Genomic DNA, 26,086 nt, shown 5'->3' with positions numbered 1-26,086 from the left:
CTTAATGCTCACTGTTTCCCTCCTAATTTGAAGCAGTTGATAATTTTGAAGGAGGTAGGGGAGAGAAGGAAATTAAAGTGATTTGGATGTACTATTATGACTTTTTTATATAGCTTTAGTTACTGTAGCAAGCATTGTAGGCTTTGTTACATGTTTCTAAGTGCTTCTGATTTCTCAATTAGACAGATAAGCTGTAGTTATTTCATACGCCCACATGAAGTTCAGGCTCAGGGCCAATCACTTTCAGCTGCCTCATAGAGTGCAAAGACATCAGCGGGTTTTGCCCTGAGAACAGAGGCACTGATGTGGCTCTGTTCAAAAGCCATTTACTAAAATAAACAAGCACCCTTCTAACACTTACTGCAATCCCAGAGATAAAGCAATCCTTTCTGAAAATGATTTGGAAAATTTTGCTCTTGTGCTTTAAAGTCCAGATGAAGGTTTCTTTCCTAGGGCTCCTCCAAACTTCTGGTACTCCCAACATTGGCTAGTGCTCTAAGCCCCTGACTGCATTTTCTTCTACCACCCCACTCACTGTGCTAACTTCATACTTCAAAGGATATTCTTGCTTCATCCTCTCCAGCTGCTGTAATGGAAAGCATGAGCAATAGACATCCAGAAAATCTTTTTTTTTCTCATTTGACAACAATTTGAAGGGAAAAGAAAAAGGAAAATTGGGTGTATTAAGAAAGCAAGAAGACTGCATAGTTATACTCCTGGCTTCCTTTGCTTCCGTCAAGACCCAATTCAAATCTCAGTCTGCAAGAGATCTCTTGACTCCCACTCATCCACCCCAGTTATTAAAGCCTTTTCTTGGGAGGTTACCTCCTATTTACACTGCCTGCATCTTGCATGTACACAGTATTTGCATGTTATCTCTCCTGTTAGAATGTGAGCTCTTTGAGGCAGAGCCCACAGTATTGTCTTTTTATCCTCCATACTTAGCATAGTGCACATACATATACATATACATACACATGGCTTTGTTTGGGGTTTTCTTAGCAAAGATGTTGCAATGGTTTGCCACTTTCTTCTCCAGCTCATTTTACTGATGAAGAACTGAGGCAAAAAGGGTTAAGTGACTTGCCCAGGATCACACCTTAGTAAATGTCGGAGGCCAGATTTGAACTCAAGAAGATGAAGCTTCCTGACTTCAGACCTAGCACTCTATCCACTGTACCACCTAGCTACCCTACATGTTGTTGTTGTGTTCATCCTTTGTTGCCAAAGAAGACCATGCCTTCAGAGAAATGATGGCATGACTTGCACTGGACTTCATTTTGAGTGAGGGAGGGCTGTGCAGGTCACCAGCCTGGCTTCTCCTCCTCAGCCATCTGAATCCAGTGAGAAGATATTCCTCAGGATGACTGGAGATGGCCCAGGATGCAATGGGAGACCTTGGCCTCTTTAGGGCAAGATCTATTGTGGAAGTCACTTAGGGTGAGATAACACCCATTCGCCTAATTTTGAGAAAGGAAAGGAGAGGGGAGGGGAGGGGGGGAAGGGGAGAGAAGAGGAGGGGAGGGGGGGAAGGGGAGAGAAGAGGAGGGGAGGGGAGGGGGGAAAGGGGAGGGGAGGGGAGAGGAGGAGAATCAATAGTAACTGTTGCTGTTTCCCTCCCAGTCTGATGTTTTTTTTCTATGCCTCATTAAAGGGGCCATCCCCTGACCCATGTGTAGTAAGCACTTAATAAATGGTTACTATCCCCAAAAGTGAAGGTACCAGAAGAACTTGTACCCCTGGTACTGTAAAGCGCATTCTTTGATAACGTTTTCTAAAGGATGGTCTGATGTTTATTCTCTTTTCATTAATTACAAATGGGTTTCTCATTCATTGAGTCAACACATAGGAGTATTACTTTTTTTTTTTTTTGAGGCTTGTCCAGGATTACACAGCTAGGAAGGGCCTAAGACTGAATCCTTCTGATAGTGCCACCTAGCTGCCCCAAGTATCACTCTTACAAGACCCTCTTCTAGACACTTACGAGGTATACCCTGTCTTGTTAGAGGGCAGCTAGTATTTGTATACTACTATAAAGTTTGCAAAATACTTTACAGATATAATTTAATTGGTCCTCAAAATAACCCTGGGAGACAGATTATTATCTGACATTATTATATCATATAATGTATTATCTACATTTTGCAGATTAGTAAACAGAGTCTTATGGCGTCTGAGGCAGGATTTGAGCTCATCTTCCTAACTCCAAGTCCAGCACTTTTATTCACTGAGCTTGATATCTGCCTCAGTAAAGAGGATATAGAAGATGCACACAAATAATTATAATACAAGGTGGAACATAAAGGTGAAATGAAAAAAGCACAGAAAGCACTATGGGTTCTGGAAGGAGTGATAGATCACATCTTAGGAGAGGGATCGCAGGCAGCTTCATGAAGAAGATGGCATTTGAGCTGAACCTTAAAAGATTGGTGGTTCAATTAATCAACAAGTGTTTATTAAATGTGTACTCCGTGTCAGGTACTGTACCTTAAGTATTAAAGAAACAAAGACCAAAATAAAATAGCCCATACTCTCAAGGAATCTTATATTCTACTGGGAGAGACAATGTGTCTCAGTTTTTTGATCTGCAAAATGAGACCTCTAAGGTCCCTTACAGTTCTACATTTATGAGCCTATGGAGGGAAAGGGGATTCTCCTGGGTAGGGATGAGAAGGAAATACATTCTAGACATGAAGGCCAGCCCTGTGCAAAAACCCAGAGATGGGATGTGGTGTTCTCAGGGGTGAGCAACAACAAAAAGGTCAGTCTAGATAGACCAAAGTTTGTGAAGGGGAATAATATATAAAGCTAGGAGTGTGTCTGCATTGCAATAGAGAGCCGCTTGAGTTTAATTAGGGATGGAGTATGACAGGTGATGCAGTCAGGCTGATTTAGAGAAAGCATGTCTCCATTCCATCCCTGGATGCTCTCTGGATTCTCCTGGACTTTCTCTACAACGACCCCTTTATTTCTCCCTCCTCCTGTTTCAACTCCCTTTCATGTGTCTTCCATTAGAATAAAAGTTTCATGATGGCAGGAATTGTCTTTCTTTTGGCATGTATCTGTATTCCCAAAACAGTGCCTAGAACATATTAAGTACTTAATAAATGCTTCCTGACTTGAATTGGACTTTAGGGATGGAATGAGGCACGTATTCTACAGAAAAGGTCAATTTATTGGCTTATTTTGGTTAATTGAGCTTCTTTGTCACAAGGAAGGTTCTACTGAGAGTTACTGGGAAATGCAAGTGATGCTAGAACCTCTCACCTCCCCTACCCCCAAAAAAGTATCAGTAAAAAAAATGTTTTTAAGTGAACAAGTGAAAATAACAATGCCTGATTTCTCTTTAGAAGTTTGGCTGGGAATCAATGGCATGTATGACTTAATTCCAAGTGAGTGACAATCAAGACATTGAGAATATCACCTAAGGGTCCTTACGCTGAATTCTATCACCAGAATTCAAAATATTTATCTGCACACTGATACTGTAACACCCTGTACCATTCTTTGAAACAACTTTAAAGCAGTTTGGAAACCTTACACTTCAGGGCTTAGTAACCTTTCAAAGTTAAGTACACAGCAAGTATCATCCTCTTGCTCTTAAAAAGAAACTGAGGTACTAGGAGATAAAGGCTCTCATTCGATGATAAATTTGTCACTTTCTGCTACCATTCCCCTGAGCAGGTTCTAATCCTGATGCTTCATTTTGGTAGTTCTTTATCCATCTTTAATCCCTCATTCGGTGTGAGTACGAGGTAATATATAGGAGGCTGGGGTCAGGATAAAAGCTATCATGAAGTATATAGCAGCAGCATTGTCTCTACTTTGTGATTTTACCATGAAACTACATTAAACTGGACATAAGATCCACATAATAAAAGGAAATGAACTTCATCCCTGGTGGTGGGGAAAGAAATACAGACAGAAACAGGAGATGTTTACTTCATAATTACTGAAAATTGGCATACTTTCCAAAATATAAAAAATGACATTTGCCACTTGTGAAAGGGGATGATTGATTAGACAATAACAGTTACCAAGAAAAGACATTACTGGATTTAACTCAAGGTTTGAGGCTTCTTTGGAGAATAATAATTGTTTTTTTTACAGTGCTCTGACTTGACATTAGCTGAAGCCAGATAATGCAAAATCATAAGCAATGCAAAGCCACTAAGGAAAAAAGAGCAATTCACTCTGATTTTGCCACTAACGATTTTTAGTTTAAAAATTCATTTTACTATGGTAAAACATACAATCTTCTCATAAAACTAAGGAACTGCTTTATAAGCTCACAAAGTCTTATTCCCCAAAATTTCATAGCAAACCTATTTCTAAATGGACCACAGTCCATTTTTAAAACTACCTATTGGGTTGTCAATAGGATGATGGTTCAGCAGGTACATTAGCAAACAGGTGACCTTAGATGAATGAACAAGGTCATTCTTATACAAAAACTCTTCACATAAAAGATCTTCCAAAAAAAGAAATAAATGTACAAAAAAACATACAAGATACAATAAGAGAACCAATTCTAAATGCAGTCTTACTCAAAGCTGTTTGAAAAGGCACTGGTATCTCTCAAAAATAATTTCTAATATAGGTTTTGCTTTATGGTTGCCACATTCAGATAAACAAATAAAATGGCTGATTGAACTATTCCCTAGGTCTGTAGAGTATGAGAATATGGCCATGGACTTATTGTCATTGCACATGAAAGCAAAGTAAGTGTTTAATCTCTCTTCCTTCAACTCCCTGGAAACCATCTCTCAGGGAAATATCAGATTTTTTTTTCTTTTGAGAGGGCAATTCCATTTCAAAGGTAGTTTCGTTAGCCATTTTTGCCTGTGTTTTGTGACCCATTTTGTTTAAAATGTACTTTTAAAATAGAAACATACTTATATTATAGAACAAAAGTTCCTAACCTTTCCTTTCTCCAGCCTTCACATCATTGGTCGCATCGAACTGAGGGAGATGCTGGGGAAAAAATAAGCAAGCCTCTAAACACAAGGACAGGAGAAGAGTGACATTGCTAAAAGGAAAGTCCATTCCTATGTGTCTGTGAAAGTATGGCAAGATCAGAGGGCAGAAGCGAATGTAGCACTAGCCTGTCTGACTGATTGTCTCATGCATTCTTTAACTGAGATTAAATTTGGGTTTCCAAAACCATGGCAATGTGGCTGATAAATCCTGGGCCTCCCATGTTCCCTAGTTAATGGTTGTTAATAATTTGTGAATAATATGTGAAAGTTAATAATATGTGAAAAACTTCTAAGCCTGACGAATTTGCGCATACATACCTTCAGTCTCTAACTCTACATTAGTTTTCTCTTCAAAAAAAGAGGGAAGAAAAAAATAGACATGAGTGAAAGGAAGCACGGCATGGTGAGAGGTCTGGTCTTGGCATCAATCTAGACGACATAGGTTCACATTAGTTGTGAGACATGGGCAAGTTACTTAACCGAAAACTATCAGTGATCACTTATGGGTAGATTACCAATTTGCATCAATATGAGGAAGTTTCTACACCAAACAATTCCCCAAATTGATCAAATCACAGGTCCAGTTTAAAATTTTAAAAAGTAATGCCATTTGAGGCATGAAATTAACTCAGTTACTAAGGATGTCAGTCAACATTTTCTCAAACTCTAGGAGCAAAGTAATATATTGTACTAAGTGTTCTAGGGAGAATACAATATAAAATACCTGTTCACTGCCCTGCCCCCAAATCATAAATGTTTTGTCTCCAAAGTTAAAGAGCAAAAAGACCAAACATTTTTCAAGTAAGTGACTTTTATTTCTCTTTCAAATTTCACAGTCAAGTCAATCTCTGCAAAATTGCATCCTTCTCCCAAAAGACATTTCTCCCTTACAGAATTCACAGCTGGCCGTGCATATTAATGGATGCACAGCAGTTATGTCCTGGCTATAGGTAGCATGAAATTGGGAGGGGAGGAGAGTCATACATCAATACTACAATTAGGGAAAAAAGCAACAAAAATGTTAGTGATTACAAACTTCATTGACTCCATTTTCACAATCAATTTAATCCAACACCATTTTTTTTCTAGAGGCATTTCCATATTGTTCATAGTAATAGCTAAAATTCTATGGGCCGAAAATACATCTCAGGCACCTTTGGGACAAGATCTATGCCACGACTGACATCACTCACAGAAAATATTTGCTCTTTCATATATTAGACCCAATTATGCAGTTGCAAGATCAATGCTACTTACAGCCTTGTCCAACCAATGGAGCAGATATCTTCCTGATCAGTCCAAGAATCATTTTCTCACATGCAGATTGGCCTCAATGCATCTCCCTTCACCTTCCCAAGCCTAGATTCTCCATTCAGATCTAGCTACTTACAGTTTAATTAAAGAGAGAAAAACCTATGCTGTACAAAATCTTAACAAGGCTTCCAGCTCTGAGACATCTAGAATATAAAGACAGTCCTGAATCATATCTGTTTCTGACTTCTATTTAGTAGGAAGGATCAATGACAGGTTTCATCATCTTTTGCTGTAATACTAAGCAAAATGCAAACCTTAGTCTGGAAAATATACAAGCTTACAGCTCCACAGAGGATTTTTCTGATGAAATAAATTTGGTTCCCAGTAAGTGTTTTCAGTTTTGCCAAACAGTAAGGCTCATAAGTGGTGTCCAGGCTGTTCCGGAATGCACCTGGCTCTATAGCTTCAATGCCAAATTTATTTGCCAAAAGGAAGCTTCTTAGCAGGGTGCACAGTGTGCCACTGCTCTAGTACCATGCAAACAGATTCAGAGGAAGTAAGCAAGTTGAGCCAGGAGAAGATCTTCAAAGGACAAGTGCCATAACTTGCTCTTGATTTAACTTCCTCCAGAAAACACAAGGCAGGTAAAAATTCTGCACTGATTAGAGGCAAGCCTAGATAAGTGTAATAAGAATTTTTAATGTCTATGTTGTACAATTCTTTTGAAATCAACTGTTTCAAAATCCTAATTTCTAAATACCAAAAAAGAAGGGGGGAGGTCTGACTCCTTTTCCTGTGACCCAAGTATGAAATTTTCTATTATGTTAGAGTTATTCCTATAATTTTTTTCCTTTAAGATAAAGAGGATTATCCTCAGTTTGCTTAAACTCCAAGAATTTCTTGTCAGAAATTTGAAGTCTCTGAGAATTTTTCTATTATCTGCATAATGGAAATTCTTTCCTACACACAAAGATGGAATTCAAGATAGTGAGATATTTAAATCAAAGCATTAAAAGGTTTTCTGAGCCTAAGACTTTTATCACCTAAAAACTTATTTTACCTTTCTACTCCAACAGAAAAGCATCATGCTTCTGTCAAGTCTAGGAAATCTGATCATATTCTTCCTTTCCATACAAGCTTGGATTGGTGACCTAAGTCTCTAGGGCAGATTCAGCAATCTCAAACAGATGATGGAAGATGGTAGGATATCATCAGTACCTCTCTAATACTGGAAGCCAATGCAAATTTTAGAATTTGAGGGGAAAATGATAAGCCTGAAGAGAAGCTCACAATCTCAGAAGAATTTTGTGGAATTCAAGAGATGCCCCCTAAAAGGTCTCTCCTTAATTTCCCTCAGACCTTCAGGAGAGTGAAGGAAGTACAGGGTAAACTTCACTTTGGGGATTCCCTCAAATTTACATAGAATTTTTAAGACTCAAATTTTTAAGACTCAGTTATCTCACAGCTGAAGAGGAATAAAAGCACAGCCACCTGAACTATACAGATACAAACAAAAGAATACAAGTTCTTGGTAACTTTCTCAGGCTACCAATCAAAAAACAACACTGCTGTGTGTGTTCTTATTAGAGGATTCTAGATGTTATGTAATCTAGTATATACTTCAGAAATCTTAAATTATTTTGCCCAGGTGTAAAGCCCTGATGTAAAGCAATCTGGTTTGTATGTAAAAATCTTTAGCTAATGTCAGTCTAATGCTATTACACTTTCACCTCAATTCTCCAGTTAAAGAAAATTAAATCTTAAGTGATTAGGCTGCTTTGCACATTATGCCAAACTTGCACCAAAGGAATTTCAGGTTTAGACCAAGTGGCATTCTATCTGTGGAATGCAGCAATAATGTAGACACACCTCCACTTATTTTTAGATGTGACTAAGACAAGTAAGCAAAGATCCATTAGAACCCTTTGAGTTCCCTACTCTCCAGTCTTACAGATGTCACAAGACCCAGTTTGTGTGAGTGTGTGAGTGTGAGAGTGTGTGTGTGAGTGTGTGTGTGTGTGTGTGTGTGTGTGTGTGTGTGTAAGTATGTGTTCTTTCCCATGCCTATGCATCTTGTAAGCCTGCTTAATGAATGGGACAATGAGTAGGTCACTGCTAGGAGAGTTCAGGACAACAGTCTCTCCTATCCCACTGCATGTGTCTTTTATTCCTACCACCTGATTTATGCAGGGTCCAGAGACAGCTCCAAGCTGAGGTTCCCATTGAAGTGTGACATAATAACATGGGCACAGTGCACAGGTTAGCAATAAGAGCCAGTTAATGGCAGGGGCTCTCACAAGTGAGCCTTTAAGCATGTTCTTCAACTTTAAAACAAAAATGAAGCTTCTCTAGAAGCTTTCGGGGACAGAAGCAAATATCAGTAAGAAGCACTAGAATCACTCAAATGATGGCAAAATACGCCTCCTATGCTATGTTTGTATAAGTGGATAATGCCTCAAAGTGACCTCCTGTTGGACTGGACCCAGATGCTAAAGATGCCTGTAATCTGGCCCAAGCCTGAGGAGCGCTGCTTTTTGTGGCCTCCATCAAGAGCTCGGTTTGTTCTTTCAGCCTGTCCAGTTCAACCTGAGTGGCCTGATTCTGACGAATCAATTCCTTGGTTTTCAAAGTGATCTCCAACAACCCAGACCTGTGCAAGATGACCAGGGTGTTCCGGAAGCGCCTGTGCTTGTTCTGCCGCTGCTCAGGGAAGGTTTCTGGAGGGCGGCAGAGCTGATCTCCTGCTCCAGGGTGGCCATAAGGAGCAGATAATGCTGAAAGTGGCATAGGACTCTCTAACCCATGCAAAGTGCTATCAGATGAGCCAAGGGGGCTATCAAGCGAAGCAAAGGTCAAATGTGGAGCTTTAGCCATATGGCTACTGGACACTGCAGGACTACCAGGAACAGTCTGTAGACTTTTACTCACCACCAAAGATGACAAACTCTGCTGAACTGAGTCTTCAGCAAGTTTTGTGTTGGGTGACAACACTGGAGTAGAAGGATTAGATGGCAAAATATTTGTCTTGGTTGGCCCAGTGGAAGACAAACTTGTCCTGTGTCTCTCTGTACAGACTCGTTTCTGCAGACCAATTTCTCCTCTTTCCTCTGGATTGAGGGCAAGACCCCTCTTGCCTGGATGTGGAGCTATTTTGGTGTAAGAGTTTAGAATGGGCAAGTAGTTTCTGGAGTCATTTTTCTTCTCGCCAGCAGGGTATGGACTAACAGGAGATGGCACAGATGGATGAAGGAATACTAGCTGTGGTTGAGCTGGAATCACTTCAAAAGAGGGCTGGACAGTCCAAGACTGAAGATGGGAAGAATTTCTACCCTGAAAAGAAAGAAGGAAAAGAACTCCATTGCCACAATTTACACAATGATAAGATTCACAAAGCATTAATTAGAACTGACAGAAGGGTTCATACGTCTACCTAAACCCCACAAACAGCGTTTCCATTCCATACATAACAAATCCAGACCACATCACAGTCATGATCTGAAACCCCTTTCAAAATCTCTGTGTTTCTGACTACAAACTCTATGAAATAATGAAAAGCTATTTCATTTTAACACCTTTTCTAACAGGAGAACAAACATTTTTATTCCAAAGGTGTCACTTAGTTGTCAGTAGCTACAGTCATTGTATAATTAGGGTCATAGCTAAGGTGATAACAAATTATGATACAATTTCTGACATCAAATTAACATGTGATGTCAGCACATGAAATACAGGCTCTTGGTATCATCCTATACTTCCTCCTCTCTATTGTTAACACCTAGAAAGTGCCATCTAAATTTACTGCCTCCACTTCCTTATCACCACACAGTCCTCAACCCCTTCCCCACCCTACTGAAACTTCACTCTTACAGGTCCCCAAAGATCTCTGAACTGCTCAGTCTGACGGCTTTGTCTCAGTCCGTATTCCCCTCTCCACTCCCAATCTTTCTGACCCTGCTGCCCATTCTCTTTTCCTATATATTCTCTCCTCAGGATCATAGTATCACATTCTTATGAGCTGGAAGAGACCTGGGAGGTCATCTACTTCAACCCTCTCAGTTTATAGTTGAGGAAACTGAGTCCAAGAAAGATTACGTGGCTTGCCCAAGGTTCTGCAAGGGCCAAGATTGAAGTCAGATTCTCTGGCTCCTTTCTTAGCATGTGTGATAAGGAGTTTTCCTTTCCTGGATCATCAGCTCTCTCCAGCTCCTTAAGTGTGAGTGTAATGTTCCCCTAAAGCTCTTGCTGCCCTTCATCCCTTCTCCAAGTTCTCTCACTTGCTTGTCCCATCCATTCCCATGGGTTCCGATTGTCACCTCTACACACATAACTTCCAAATCTATGAATTCAGCTTTAATCTCTCTCTTAAATTCCAGTTATATATCACAGACTTTGAAGGACATCTTCACTGTCTGCAACTCAAGTCTCACAAATTAAAAACTGAATGTGAAGATACCTCTCTCCTCAATTTTCCTATTTAGAGACCCACTAAGCTCCTAAGTCACCCAGTTGTGTAACCTCAGTGTCTTCCTTCTCTGGCAGTCATAGCCAGTCATTCTGGCAAGTTCTGTCTGTTCCATCTCCACAAAATCTCTGCAGGCTGCCACCATCACAGTTCTGACCCTCATTATCTTTCAAGTGGATTACTAGAATAGCTACCCAATCAGTGTCCCTGAGACATCTCCCCCTCCCCCTTTCTAATCCATCTTTTATACAGCTGCCAACATAATCTTCTAGGTATGATCATGGCACTTCCTTGCTTTAAAAAACCTTCAGGAGCTCTCTACTGCCTCTGGGATAAAATATAAACTCCCCAGTCTGACATTTAATGTCCTCTACAACCTGGTTACAACTTAACTGGCAGGCAGCTAGGTGGCACTGGACCTTGAGTCAGGAAGATCTGAGCTCAGAACTTAGACACTTACTAGTTGGGTAACCCTGGGCAAACCACCTAACTCCTGCCTGCTTCAGTTTTTCAGCCGTAAAATGGGGACCATAATTGCACCTATCTCTGTAGGTTGTGAGGATCAAATGAGATAACATACATGAAGCACTTAACAGCATCTGGAACACGGCAGGCACTTCACAAATAAGTATTTCCTTCCTCCCTTTCTATCTTTCTTAGTACTATTATTTGTGTCACTCTCCTTTACACACTCCAAATTCTAGCCAAATTAGACTCTGTTCAATAGACTTTGAACCTGATGCCATCTCCTGCCTCCATGTATTTACACAAACCTTCTCCCATGCCTAGAACATACTCCTTCCCCAGCTGTCTTTTGGACTCTTTATCTTCCTTCAAGGATCAGCTCGTAGGGCTAACATGACTTTGTTGACCTAAAAATTAAGTCAAAGAGTCATCAGAGCAATGGACATAATACTGGGTGACATTTCCTCTTTAAGCCTCATCCATCCAAACATTAGTGTTCTCTTATTTGTTTCCTTCACTCCCTACCTTGCATCCTGCTTCTTTGTCAACATGTCAACATATCACAAAACAGTATTTTGTGCATAGTAAGAACTTAAATATTTGTTGCATTTAAGTTTGTTGCAAAGTATACTTTCATTTACAAACAGAACCCATTTCCTCAAACTTCTATGAATTTTATTCTCAAGTTGGGTGAAGTTTGTAGCAGATGACTGTTCTCTAGTTTTAAGACAATGAAACTTGAGAGACATGAAGTACTCGGTGACTTATCTCTCATATATAAATCTTTGAAGCACTGATTCAGATAGTGTTATACCCTAACTTCTGAGGGCTGGTCCAGCCCAGTTTTGAAGGGGATCCTCAAAGGGATCTTATAAAGGTCTAAGTCAACTCAAAGTCACCCTACTATAAAATATAACCACAGAAAAACATTTAATTCTGATATTTGAGCCTGTTCTGTAAGACAGACACACAGGATAGATGTCTCAAAACTAAACAAAGACTAGACTTGAATCTCCAGGGAAATTTTAGACTAGGGATGAACCAGAGGAGTGAAATGACTAGTATAGCTCACAAGAAAGTACAACTTCAGCCTTTTCCTAATTCAGCTCCATATTATAAGGGTGAGCCAGAATAAAGGGGAGATTTATAAAGTAAATAGTTGATTGCTTCACTGTATTCCAGTACTACAGCTTTAGAATGCCCCTCCCCCAACTTAACATTTTTTTACAAGAATGTTTCACTGGTATGCTTTAGCATAATATACTATGTCCATTGCCCTAAAGGCCATCTAGCTTAGTTATTATATATGCAAAATCATCAGAGCCCTAGCATCACATAATTTGTCAGCTAGACAAGAACTTAAGATAACTATGTAACCAAACTCTCTTATTTTTACAAATGAGGAAACTGAGCCCCCCTGAAATGACTTTGTCAAGGTAACAGCTAACCAATGAATCAGACTAGAACAAAAGAGCAAAATAAAAATACATTAAGTATTGCAGCAAAGCCAGCACATATTATCCAACAACACTCAAAATAAGATGATTATAAAACTGAAACAATATGCTTTACTACCTATCACATGAAAGGTTCTCAAAAAAAAAAACCCACTTAGCAATGTGAGCTACTTAAAATTAGTTCTCAGTTCATGCCACTCCCGAGCATTTTCTACTCCAGCAGCCTTTCTAGCCAATCATATTCATGAAGAATGCTGCACTGCTGGAAAAGCACATTCAGAACACAACCCTGGATCATCATCAATTTTCTACAGCTCCAAGCCTGGCCTGCAACAAAGAGAAGCTATAACCACACACAAAGAAAGAGAAGCAAGGGGTCCAGAGAAAAGGTAGGAAGAAAAAGAAATACAAACAAATAAAAGCCAGTAAAGGGATAGGACTAATGATTCAAGGACTTTTAAATTAGGTTTTATTTACTACCTTTGATCTTGCTTTTCATTTTCTCACTGAGGATTGCATTAGCAGCTGACAGGTAATCTCCTGAACAATGTCCCTTTTCATAACTCACTAGAATGCCACTAGGTTTCCCTGTTAGAAATCAATATGTTCTCCTGGGAAGAACTAGGCAGTAGTTATAATGCCAATCTTTCTTGTGAAATTGAAGCCATGTTCTTTTGACCATGAAACTAAGGTGCAAAAAAGTCAGTTATTCAAAGTAATTTTTTCTTCTAAGACACGCTCCTCAAGCAAGGATGGCCATCACCACTGTAAGAGTCATACTTTTCTGACAGTAGAGTCAGGGAAGGGTAAAAAGCTCTTTCCTTAAATGATTTCTGGGCTTGAGCATTTGCTGTTCCTCAGCTTTTTCTATTCACAAATAGGTTCATAATTCTACAGCTCTGCTTAAATTATAAACTTGGGTCATCTTTTCCTTCATGGTTACTTGATTATTATGTGATGTGTATAATTATGCCATAATTAAAGGACAAATTTACATATTTCTTAGCACCACAACTGCTGTCAAATCTGGTCAAGACTACATATAAACAAAAGAGTTCATCTGTCAAATAAATGTGAATGAGTGCTCTTGAACCCGCACCTTTTGAGTGTCCTAATAAGCATAATCTTCCCTTCCCTTTGTGTCTAAGCAGTGAGTGACTCTTTAAACTGTTCATACAAATTTCCAAATTCTAAAGATGAAATTCTAGAGCAACCCAAATCTTCTAAATCACTTCTCCTGTCTCACCTTTTTCACGTTCTTTTTGCCTTCTATCCCTTGACAGTCAAATAGATATCTAAATGTAACCAGACTGACTTTATACATTACCTTTTCGTATTTGCCAAACTAAGAAATACTGAATTGACCGAGTAACTGGTAATGGAACACTCTAAAATAAAGAAGACTTAGGATGTAACATCAATAAACATGGAGGACACTTCTCATCCTGAAACAACAAATTACTATATTCTATTTCCCTGAGTTTCCTCCTTAGTTTCAAATCTACTCTAGATTGTTCTTAGTTTTCCCTCCTAAACTTTTACCCACGAATGTCAAACAGCCAAAGAATTGCTTATCTTGAAGGGCTGCATTGCAGAAGAGATTTCTTTGTATGTAATTAAAATACTGCCAAATATGTTCATGGGACTTCTATGCTAAAGTTCTCATAATCATCATTTTTAGCCATGTCAGTGAATGGAAGATTACCATTTTCACCCTAATAGAGAATTTCAGCACTAGTCTATTCTTTTCTGACATGTTCCTAAAACCTTCCTTCAACCAGAGGATAGAAGATAGGAAGAAAAAAGGCCTTCAAAGAATGTGACTATGTATATATATATACATTTTTTAAATCCCCTAGGAAAAAAAGTAAAGGTATCATTTATATACCTGACTCCAAGTGGCCAAATCAGAAGAATAAAGCATCTTTTAAAGACAGAAAGTGCAGACTTTTAACATGTAGACTTTCAGAGACATTTTTCTTCAGTGATCCTTACCTGTTTGACCAACACATTCTTCATGACAACCATGGAAGACAGCGCTGGAAAAGTATTACTTGCTATTGTGGAGTTCTGTCGGTGCCCATCTTCTCCATGCCAGCCCAAGGTGTTCAGCATATCCTCTGAGTCCATTTGCTCTGCAGAGCTTAAGCACTCTGAACTTCCATCTGATACCCAGAAAGTCAGAAAAGTAGTTAATTGAGGCTGTGACCACTGGACAACTTCCCTTCTACCTTAGAATGCTAGCTTATTGTGTCTTACTCAATGGTCACTGGGTTTTGTTGATGAGGGGTTCATACTAAAATGAATGCTACTTAATGGCTATGTGGCAGTCGTTGAAATGAGTTGGGGAATTCCAACCAGATCCTTCTGGACAGGGATTCATATTTAAATCCTTCTCATCTGAAGGAACACAAACTGAACCTCAATGAAAGTCTCAACAAGAGATTTCCTATACATGAAATTAGTCCTTTGAAGCTTAGGTTTAAGAACTATGTGGAAAATTTGCATGTCCTTTATGCCTGTTCTATTTAGGACCCTAATAAGATGATCTATATACCTAATATAAAATGTAAAAAAACTGAAGAGACAATGAAAATTATCCTCAGTCCATGTTAACTGGAGTTATATAGCAGTATCCAAAGCTTTGTCAATATTTTGACCTTTAAAATAATTTTTTATTATTAACAACAGGCAACAAAAATAAACCTTTCAATATAGCAAAAGAACAAGAAGAATATGTCATATGAAATTCTCATAGAAGAAACTCTGAAATTCTGCTGTTTTAAATATATAAGCATATATGACATATATGTGCATATATATATGTATATATAAAATTTAACCAGGCAGTAACAAAAACTATTCTATATGCTTCTGCCCCCTTCTACACTGTTTTCTTCTGTGAAATATGGGAAAAACAATAAAAAATTTTTACATGTCTATCTATCATCAAAATCCCCATAGAACACACCAAGAACTATTAAGATGATGAAAAACAGATTAAGAACAAACAATACGTTGATTGTTCTAAAATTAATTTCTGGCAGACAAGTTATTTTAACTCATCACACAGTAATCCTACTGAGCCGATTCCTTAATTGTTAACGATTAACAATGAGCAAAGTGTTTTTTTGCAGTCTGATAAAACTATTCGTGTGGAGAAAACAGCTGAAACAACAGAGTACTGAAATATTTTTCCCTGTGACAGTGGGAAGCATTTGGTTTAAAGCTCAGAGATCAGGCTATAACTAGATGTCCCATCCTCCTGACATTGTCAGCAGCTGCTCTGAATGTAATGTTACTGTGTGACATCAGAAAAACTATTTTAGAGTTTAGATATTTATCAAGTTACTGAGCAGAGTAGATTTTGAAAACAAACTCTTATGGTTATAATGAATGGGTAGTTAGTTGTTGAGTTGTTTTCAGTTGTGTCTGAGTTTGGGGTTTTCTTAGCACAGATACTAGAGTGGTTTGCCATTTCTTTCTCCAGCTCATTTTACACATGAGGAAACTGAAGCAAACAAGGTTAAGTGACTTGTCCAGGGTCACACAGCTAATAAGTGTCTGAGGACAGATCTGAACTCAGGAAGATGAGTTTTCCTGACTCCAGATCTGGCACTCTATCCACTGGGTCACCTAGCTTCCTCCTATAATGGGTAAAATATAACTAAAAGTATTTTTAACCTGAAAATCCAGAGTCCTTATCTGACTCAGCAGCTGCCATACTGAAGTGATGAGCCATTTGTTTTCTTTCCATTACTTTGCCAAGTTTAGCCAATAGCCTCCTTGGGCTACTTCTGGGCGGGTCTTTTCTCTCCATACTCTCACTGTGCGGGAAGCACACTCATCAACACTCTTTCCATCTGGACAACCCTATGATAACAATTAAATAAGAAGTCATTAATCCTTAGGAGCTGAAGAAAGCAACTTAAATGGTGAAGAGCAGATCACTCATACAACAGAAACTAACCCCTTCCAGCTTTTGGTATGTCTTTTCACAAGCCTCAGTGAACAAAAACAATGTATTGGTAGACTAATGCCCCCCCGCCCCGAACTTTCAAATATGTAGATTTTAGATTCATTTCCAAGTTGAAGCACACTCAGTTGAAAGCTCTGAATGTCTTTAACAAAGAAATATTTTACTGGACTTTTCAGAAGAGATAACAATTTATCATTTACTTTTATTTCTGAAATGAAATGGATGTTTTTGAATCAGGTCCTACTTCACAGTGCAAAAATTAGGGTCTCAAAGTCTAGCCTAGATGACTTCCATAGTGTCCAGACTTTCCCTTAATATTACCACTGTCTCAGTACTTTGCACAGTAATATTCCATTACGTTCATATACCATAGCTTGTTCAGTCATTCCCCAACTGATGGGCGTTCCCTCAATTTCCAGTTGTTGGCCACCACAAAAAGAGCTGCTATAAATATTTTTGTACATGTGGCTTCTTTTCCCATTTTTATGATCTCTTTAGGATACAGTCCTAGAAGTGGTATTGCTGGGTCAAAGGGTATGTATATTTTTATAGCCCTTTGAGCATGGTTCCAAATTGCTCTCCAGAATGGCTGGATCAGCTCACAGTTCCACCAATGATGAATCAGTGCTCCCACTTTCCCAGATCTTCTCCAACATTTATCATTTTCCTGTTTTGTCATGTTATGCAATCTGTCAGTACTTTGTCCAAACTACTTTCACACTACCCCAAAGGTAAAGACATTCCAGTAAATTCTGGCAGTTTTTAGGCTTAAAGGTAGTTTTCACAAAAGATTCAAATAGGTCAGTAAGGTATAACGAAACAGGACTTTATTATGGAACAGATCTAACTTGTACAAAGAAGACCTAAGTCCTAGAATGGGAGGGGGAAGGTAAAGGAGCATCTGGTTGCTGGACTAAGGTTTAGGGGTTTTAGGCAGAAAGAAGAGAGGGAAGAGGCAATGAGGAATGGCTTAGCCCTAGTGGAAAAGTTGCTTCCAGACTTGACATATGTAGTTGCTTCACTAACTCTCCATCACTCCTGGTTGTTCAAGATGTTTTACTAAAGGGTTGATCATATGGATTATTGCTCAGGTGTGTCTGATGGGTGTCAAAGGCAGGGACCCCCTACAAGCCTGGGACATAAAAGTTTCTAGAAAGGCACTCAAAGAGAGAGTATTAGGTGGGAGGAGGGTGTGGGGTACAGAGCAGAGTGCTTGCTTAATAAGTCCTAAGAAAAGTTTTGTGAACTCTCACAAAAGATAAAAGCTTTGGGGTGATCAGGGTAAGTTGATGAACAGGAAATTAATAGTAACATCCTTATTTGCATAGCACTTTGTGGTTTACAAAATGCTTTCACACAATCATTTCATGACAATCCTAAGGAGTAGGCAAGATGTGGATTATAAACTCTGTTTTTCAGGTAAAAAAAAAACTGGACCTCAGAAAAGTTAAGGGATGTGGCCAAGGTCACATAGCTAGTCAATGGCAAAGACTAGAACAAAAGTCAAATTGTTAAATGCTGAAATGGGTCACACAAATGACAGTCCCCTGAAAGCTGAGACTACTTCAGATTTAGCTCTTTCAAAAAGGCCCTTTTAGAATCAGCAAAGAAAACACTAAATGGGTACTACGAGGTTGGCACTAAGAAACATAAAAAAAAGCAAAAATAAAACCTAAAGTGCTTAGCTAGAGCAATGCTTAAGGAAAAAAAAGTAACAAACAAACTGAGTCTGAGTACCCCAAATCCTTGTGATATTTTAAATAAATAATCTATTTATGACTTTATAAGATTTATGGATATTTCTTTCATCAGGTTTAACACTTTCACTTTCTTGTCTTCTTAAATGTCCAGACATTACTCACATTACATCCACAGGAGACAATTATTGTTTAAACAATAAGCCTTCTCAAACTAATAAAAATTGGTTTTTTTTTTTACTAGACCAATGATCAACTGATTGTATATTGTAAATTATTAGGTCTGCTCCAAAACTGAGTGTAGCAGTTGGGAGAATCAGTCACTAGCAACTGGAGGATTGCAAAAGGCTTCATGGAGAAAGGAGTGCTTGAACCAAATCTTGAAGGAAAGAATATATTTTATGAGGCAGATGATATGAAGCCTCACAGAGCATTCCAGGCATGGGGGATGGCCAGTGCAAATGCACAGATATTACGGCAGCAATACCAAGAACTTCTGGCAAATGTAAACAACTAATAAATAGACAGGGAAGGACCCAAACTAAAATTAAAATTGAAATTAAAGGTTTTAAAAACTTGCCCAACTCCTTACTGACTGGAGTAGAGGACATCGGGGAGCTCAGCCAGTCTGAATGAGAACAAATTCCACATTAGAATACAAGTATAGTTATTTAGTGAAACATTCAGTTGATTTAAGGATATAGACTTTACACAATTCATTTCCAAACACCAAGAACCCCTAGACAGTTTACTCATTTATTTCTACGTGCATAAAAGAGAAAAAATGGAAATATTTCTTGCATCAAACTGTGAAAAATGTAATGTCTCTGTACTGGATATAAAGTTTGACAGTTCGGATAACCCAGATAAAACAGTGGGCTAAAATGTATAATTGTATCTCTAATTAAATCAGGGGCTTTTCGTGTGAAATGCAACAAAGTACACATTTTAATTTTCTTGAACAGAACATTGTTGTTGTTAGGAAATTAATTGCAGACCTCTTCAAAATGGAAGTAGATGTGACCCAGGGATGGTTGTTCACACTAATACAAGGATGAAAATGAAGAATTGAAATTAGGAAAGCAGTTCTTACTCCTATTTTGTAAAGAAATTAATATGAAGTTTCTTATCTTACTAACAATGTATTGTCTGAGTGAACAAAGTTAACATAGCTCTTTTAATAAAGGGTTTTAAAAAATCAGTTACTACTGTACAGACTCACAACCTAGATTTCATTCTGCCACATACAAAAGGGGCAGAGGAAACCTGATTGTAGAATTGGAGAGAAGTAAAAGGACCATAGATAGATTTCCAGATCCTAAGATACTAGATCTGGAGCTGGAACAGACTTTAGAAGCCACCCATTTTACAGAAGGGCAACTAGGGAGTACTGTGGATAGAATGCAGGACTTAGATATTAGGAAGGGATGATTTCAAATTCTGCCCCAGATACCCTGGGCAAGTCACTTAACTCCTAGTACCACAGTTTTCTCATAAGTAAAATGAGGATAATGGCAGTTACCGCCCAGAGTTGTTATGGAAACCAACTCAGTTAATACCTAGAAAGTGTTTTGCAAACCATAAAGCACTATATGCATGCTAGCTATTCTCATAACTGCAGCTGAGGAAAATGAAGCAAAGAAGCATTAAATGACTTGCCCAGGGTCACTGGGCTGGTAAATATGTAAATACTGTCTCAGTGAGAATCTGACCCTTGAGCATCCCTGACTCAAAGTCTAGCACTAAATCCACCTTACCAAGCAGATATCAAGAAGCCTCTTTAAGGGAGATGTGAACCCATGTTTTCTGCCTCTAGAGCCAGCATTCTTTTCACTACACCTCCATGTGTATACAATATGTGCTTTTTTGTCATTGTGTTTTGTTCAATAATCTCAGTTATGTCCGATACATTTGGTGACCCCCGTTTGGGGTTTTCTTAGCAAAGATACTAGAGTGGTTTGCCATTTCCTTCTCCAGCTCATTTTATAGATGAGAAAACTAAGGCAAACAGGGTTAAGTGACTTACTCAGGGTCAAACAGCTACTAAGTGTCTCAGGTTGGATTTGAACTCAGAAAGATGGGTCTTGCTGATTTCAAACCCAGTGCTCTATTCACTGCACCACCTAGCTGCACTGGGACATCTGTGGTGGTCAGAAATAAAAAAAATACAAAATATATTTTAGCATGGTAAACAGAGGAATTTTTTTATGTAAACCTTTAATGTAAAGTTCTTTTTCTGGAGAACAGAAATCTTTAATGTCCCAACAAGGCTCAAGTGAGACAAGACTGAAGGGCTACAATATACCTCTATTTTTTTTCTTTTCCTTTCAACGAGTGGTGATGATGACAAAAATGAACCACTGAACAAAAGACTTCATTAATAAATAGAATCATATGAGGCACTCAACAGGAGAGAGAACAGTTAGATTGATGGCATTTATCAATGACATCAGACTGAGAGCTATACAAAATGGCAAAATATCAAAACCTAAAGTAGTTGCGTTGCTTTTCTCCTTTCTAAATTAAGTGCAAATTTAAATGGCTATTGGCAAACTAGAGATTGAGAATTCATTGCTCAACTCTTTGCCTCTAAGTCATCTGTTCATTTCTGGCACAGGCTGACAGTGGCTATAATTACTTTGTAGACATGTAAAGTCCTGCTATGAAAGGTGTTAGGACTATCTTTCTAGGACTTTATTTGAATTTGAACTTAACCAAAAAAGCTGCCACAACAGGCATTTATTAGGACTTTTCTTGATATAAATGTAACAGTTCTTGAGGGTCCCCAGAGTACAAAGATCACACAAAAGGGAAAACCAACAATAAATAATTTGCATTATGTTTTTTCTATTAACAATGTACACATCCATTCAAATCCATTAACAAGAATCCCATATTGCAATTTCTAAACTATGTCTTATAACTATTAATGACTGTTTTATCAACAAAGTAATAAAAATTCATTTCCAGTCCATTGTCCTCCTGAAGCTTTTATTAATACTTCTGCTGACTTGTCAGTAATTCAAAGGCCCTTGATGTTTCATAATCAAAGGTTCTACATATCTGAATAAAGGACAAATAAGATTATTGCCAGATTTGATCAACTTTAGGCCCTAAAGATATAATCTGCCCTCTCCCAAGACAGAAACTAGAACAGGGGTAGGGAACCTGCAGCCTCAAGGCCACATGTAGCCCTCTAGGTCCTCAAGTGTGGCCCTTTGACTGAAGGTCACATGTGGCCTCAAGGCCACAGGTTCTCCACCCCTGAACCGGAAAGTAATTCACTTGGTGAGGTGAAAATCAGGGTGTTAGTCACAGTATCATAAACTGAGAGCTGAAAGGGATTTTAGAGTCCATGGAGTCATTTTATAGATTAGAAATCTGAGGCATAGAGGTTAAGTGATTTGCTTTGCTAGTATCTGAAACAGGATTTGAAGTCAGGTCTTTCTTACTCAGATCCACTAGCTCACCACAGTATACACACACTGGGTGAGGCAAACTAACCAGGCAAATTAAAACGATGTGGAACAGAAATTATGCTAATACGAAAATGCTTATCTGTGCCTTCAAAGCCCTAATCAGCTAAAGAAGTGATCCCCTATGAACCTGGGGCAGTTAAAAAAGAAAGAAAGAAAACCAAGTATAAGTGGAATTAGTCTGTAATATTTTTCAGTTTGCTAAACTTTTCTTGAAGTCTTTCCTTAAGAACTGAATTTATTTTTTTAAGTGTCTATATGAAACAGAGGTTAAGAAATGAGCATAGCAGAATACACAGGATAAAATACAACTCTTTACAAATAAAAGCATAGAATATAACTAGAACAGTAAAGTATTCTAAATTTATTCTCCATCTTGAATTTCCTAAGGCATAATTAATAGATCAATATTACAGTATTCTAATAGAAGGGAGAAAGTGCCTAAATTTCTAACATTATATTCCCTTTCACATCCATTTTTATTCCCCTGCAATGTCACTGCCAGATCCATCCCTATTCCATCTTTGGGATGATACACTTTACTCCACACAATTTTCTAGGTTTGGTACAGTTCATCATTTCACTTTACTGGCTCCTTCAGAAAAGAGGATGGAAGACAGAACTCTGCCTCAATTCCCCATCTGCTACAAAAAGTATTTCAGCAACAATGACCACCTACCCATTCCCATCAGCCCACATTACATCTGTGCAAATCAGCATCTACCAGCCTGTCAGCTCAGCAGGGCAGAACAGGGCCAAACCTTGGGTGCTGTACTGTGACTGGCAAGTTACCAACCTAGGGCAAACACCCAAACAACACCTACTTGCAAGGGTGTCTTGAACAACAAGTAGGCTTTCTCAAACCTGCACCCCAAGCACCAAACAGGATTGCCGGATTCCTTCTCACCCAAAAGACCCAGTCTCCTTATTTCAATCTCTCTCCGGTTCATTCACTTCTACCCTATCAATGCTGCCACTCCCTTTTCTCCATTCTCAATAATACCTCTTCATCCACCAGAAGCCTTTTAAATATTCTCCTGTCCTCTACTCAGGGGTAAGCTTTGTACTCTGCTGGATTTGTCAAGGTATCCCCCACACGTACACACACATCTCTCCTTCCCCACTATCTTCCAAGCTTCCTGCACATGTTCCCTCCTCCTCTCCTTTCACCGTCTTACCAGACTTTCCACCTCACCTACCCCCCCTTCCCTTCATTCCATTTCTGCCCCATCCACCCCCCTCCTCTGCATCTCAATCTCCTCCATCTTCCACCTTTCCATTCCTTCATTCTCCACCTTTCCATTCCTTCATTCTCCCGTCATCTCGACTCTCTTCGCCTGACTTTCCCCATTCTCTCCTCTTCTCCTGCCTATCTCAACACCTCACCCTCCCCAACTTCCCTTCCCCTTCTGCTCTTTACCTGCTCTCCTCTCTTTCAGCATCCTACACTAGTAGAAAAAGCGCTGGCTTTGGATCAAGGACTAGGGCGAAGCAAAAAGTCCCCTATCGTCCCTGAGTCCCGAGCCTCATGTTCCCCGTGTGTATGATAATGCCAGTCTCACATGTCTCTCCTCGTGTGTAGGGAATGACTACCTGGCAGGGTTGTTGCAACAATCAAACCAAGTCCTGTAGGTAAAGCGCTCCGTAAATGTCGGCTTATGGTGACCCCGACCTCCAGTCCTCCTTGGCCTTTCCTTCTCTCCCCTACTACACCTTGCCCTCCCCTACCTCCTTAACTTTTTACAGGACTGTAAGCACAAAGGGATCTTATCGATCCTTCACACAGACGCCTTCATTCTACAGGTGTACCGAGGTCCCGGGAAGTTAAGTGACTTGCCCAAGGTCACACGGGTCGGGATTGGATCCCAAATCCCAGGTCTCTGAATCTTTCTTTCTTGGCCCCCCACCCACCCTTCTCGATCCTATCATTGTCCACGCCTGGGTCCGGTGGCTTTCCCCACTTTCCCCGGCTTGGGCCCTTTCCCTTCCAGCCCTGGGGGGCCTTCTCCGCTCCCTCTCACCTGGGGCAGGGGTCGCTACTCCAGGACCAAACACAGGCTGTCAGATGGCGCATGCGCGAGCCAGACCCCGAGGCACCATGACAACCCCCATCATCGTCGCTGTCGTAATCTTAGGCGAGAGTGTTTTTCCTCTGCCTCCCCCTCCCGCCCCTTTTCCCTCCCCTCCAGCTCCGGGAGGACCTTCACTAGACACGTGACCCAGCAGGACAACCATAGGAGCCATTAAGACACATCCGGTCTCCTAGAAGGGGCCCTTGGTAAGTGTCTCTCCTTCCCCCTCCCACCCGGGCCTCCTCCACCGGAAACGGCTGCCGCACTGGACACGGCCCCGCCTCCCCCCTGCAAGCAGATCGCTGAGTGGTGGGACGCGGGGGAAGGTCTACGCACGTGCGAGGCGGCGCCTTTCTATTGGAGATTCAGTTTCCGGCTAGGCGGACATCTCTATGGTCAAAGGATCGCGGCCCGGGCGGGGCGCGCCTGTGGACTGCGCGTGCGCAGTGCGCCTTTACCGCCATTTTGTAAGGCGGATCTTAAGTGAGAGAAGCTGAGGAGAGCCTGAGGAGCGTGTGGGGAAAATGTAGGGGTCTTTGAAAGGTTGGAGTGTTGCCCGGCATTCCGCATATTCTGCGGAATGGGGCGGAGACTAGTTTGGGAGATACCTTATTTAAATTGCCACGAGTTAAAAATGCAGCCGCTCCCGAAAGCTGAAATGTCGCCAGCTCTTTGGAGAGCCTTCAGCCTGTGGAAGCGAGGTGCAGCCGGCCCAGGGGACCCAGGACGGCCCCCCGCCCTTTAGGTCGGCACCGACGCTGGTGGCAGGAAACTAGGGCAGCTCCGGAGGGTGCTCGAGGTGAAGGAATGTATTTACTTCGCCGAGCTCACCCTTCGTGAGTCTGTGAGAAGGGCTGGGGGGAAGGGGAAGTGGTTTATGGAGGGAGGCTCCTACTTCTCTCAGGTCATTCCTACAAGCATGAAGTGCCTGCTGGGTGCCCTGAAGCGAAACGGCTCCTGGACTGGACGAGTGGGTGGAGATTTTAATGCAAAACAGGGTTCTAACATGTAATTACCTTGATATGGGTAACTCCCTGGTGAGGAAGTTCTCTCCCTGGCTGCAGGTTGACAACTTTATATTTACGTGTGTGTGTATACGTGTGTATATACGTGCACATAATGTATGTGTATGGATATATACGTGCGTACCTGCGTGTATACACAAATTCATATATGTGTGTATGTATATACATATATACCGATATATATATATTATGTGTGTGGAAATGTATACTTAGAGCCCTGAGAGGTTAGATGTTATGCCGAGGGACATGCAGCCAATGTATCAGCCTGAAACCAGGTTGGCTACAATAAGTTGCCTCTTACTGATGTAAAATAGATACAAAGTAATTTTCTGAAGAACATCAGCCCCTAGGAGAAATCAAAATAGGCTTCCAGGAGAATTGAGTGAAGCTTTGGAGAAAGCCGGGTGGCCGGGGGACATAGCGTTGGTGCCGAATTCAGAAAGACATCTTCTTGAGTTCAAATTTGATCTCAGACACCTACTAGCTGTGTCACTCTGGGCAAGTCACTTAACCCTGTCTGCCTCAGTTCTTCACTCTGTAAAGTGAAATGGAGAAGGAAATAGCAAACCAGTATCTTTGCCAAGAAAATCCCAAATGAGGGTCACAAAGAGTCAGACGCAACTGAACAACAACAAAGAGATTCTAAGGCAGAAGTGAGGAAGTAATGCTTTCTAAATACGTGGAAGAGCCTATGCAAAGAACCAGAGTGGGTAACTGAAAATAATAGTGACAATGATAATAATAGCTAGCTAGCATAGACATAATGCTTTGAGATTTGCAAAATGCTTGACATCTCATTTTATACTCACAACTATCCATGCCTAGGAGGTAGGTCCGTTATGATCCCTGTTTTGCAAATGAGGGAATTGAGGCTAGCAGAGATTTAGTGACTTGGTAAATGAGGCCAAATTTGAGCTCAAGTGTTCTTGACTTAAAGTCCAACCCTCTATCTGCTTTTACCACCTAGCTGCCGGTTTGGCTAGTATGACGAATGCAGAGCACAAAAGAATATGTTGAAGGAGAGTGTGTAGTAAGCCTGGAGAGTCAGGCCAGAGCCAAACTTCGAAGGGCTTTAAATGTCAAATAGAGGAAGGTGTAATTTAAACAGAAGGCAAGAGAAAGAACCACTGGAGTTTCTCAGAAGAGATGAGTAACATGATCAGGCCTGTACTTTAGGATTATCAATTTGGTAGCTGAGTAAAGCATAAATTACTGAGAGA

General features: G+C 40.1%; 1 protein-coding gene and 1 long non-coding RNA gene across 2 annotated transcripts in view; one reads left to right on the top strand and one right to left on the bottom strand.

Moving 5' to 3' along the window:
• Window positions 1-5,772: 5,772 nt before the first annotated feature.
• On the bottom strand, window positions 5,773-24,108 carry CIPC (CLOCK interacting pacemaker). The gene is made up of 4 exons (XM_072624389.1): window positions 23,791-24,108; window positions 16,302-16,490; window positions 14,613-14,782; window positions 5,773-9,563 (listed from the first exon to the last, which is right to left on the bottom strand). Exons 2-4 carry the CDS (start codon window positions 16,435-16,437, stop codon window positions 8,658-8,660), a joined length of 1,212 nt encoding a protein of 403 aa, XP_072480490.1. The 5' UTR covers window positions 16,438-16,490; window positions 23,791-24,108; the 3' UTR covers window positions 5,773-8,657.
• LOC140514244 (uncharacterized) overlaps window positions 23,961-26,086 on the top strand; it is a 98,421-nt gene continuing 96,295 nt past the window's right edge. The window contains exon 1 of the long non-coding RNA XR_011970483.1: window positions 23,961-24,047. This is a non-coding gene — a long non-coding RNA (uncharacterized lncRNA). The remainder of the gene's footprint in view (window positions 24,048-26,086) is intronic.

Source organism: Notamacropus eugenii, chromosome 7 (assembly GCF_028372415.1).
Source record: "Notamacropus eugenii isolate mMacEug1 chromosome 7, mMacEug1.pri_v2, whole genome shotgun sequence".
Classification (NCBI taxonomy): Eukaryota; Metazoa; Chordata; class Mammalia; order Diprotodontia; family Macropodidae; genus Notamacropus; species Notamacropus eugenii.
The sequence above is the reverse complement of the archived record's forward strand: the minus strand, read 5'-3'. Positions and strand labels throughout refer to the sequence as shown.

Coding starts and splice junctions, on each gene's coding strand:
- CIPC (XM_072624389.1), bottom strand. CDS start 16,437: ATGGAGAGAAAAGACCCGCCCAGAAGTAGCCCAAGGAGGCTATTGGCT. Junction 14,783..16,301: donor TAAGGACTCTGGATTTTCAG/GTTAAAAATACT, acceptor TCTGGGTATCAG/ATGGAAGTTCAGAGTGCTTA. Junction 9,564..14,612: donor AGAATGTGTTGGTCAAACAG/GTAAGGATCACT, acceptor CTTTCTTTTCAG/GGTAGAAATTCTTCCCATCT.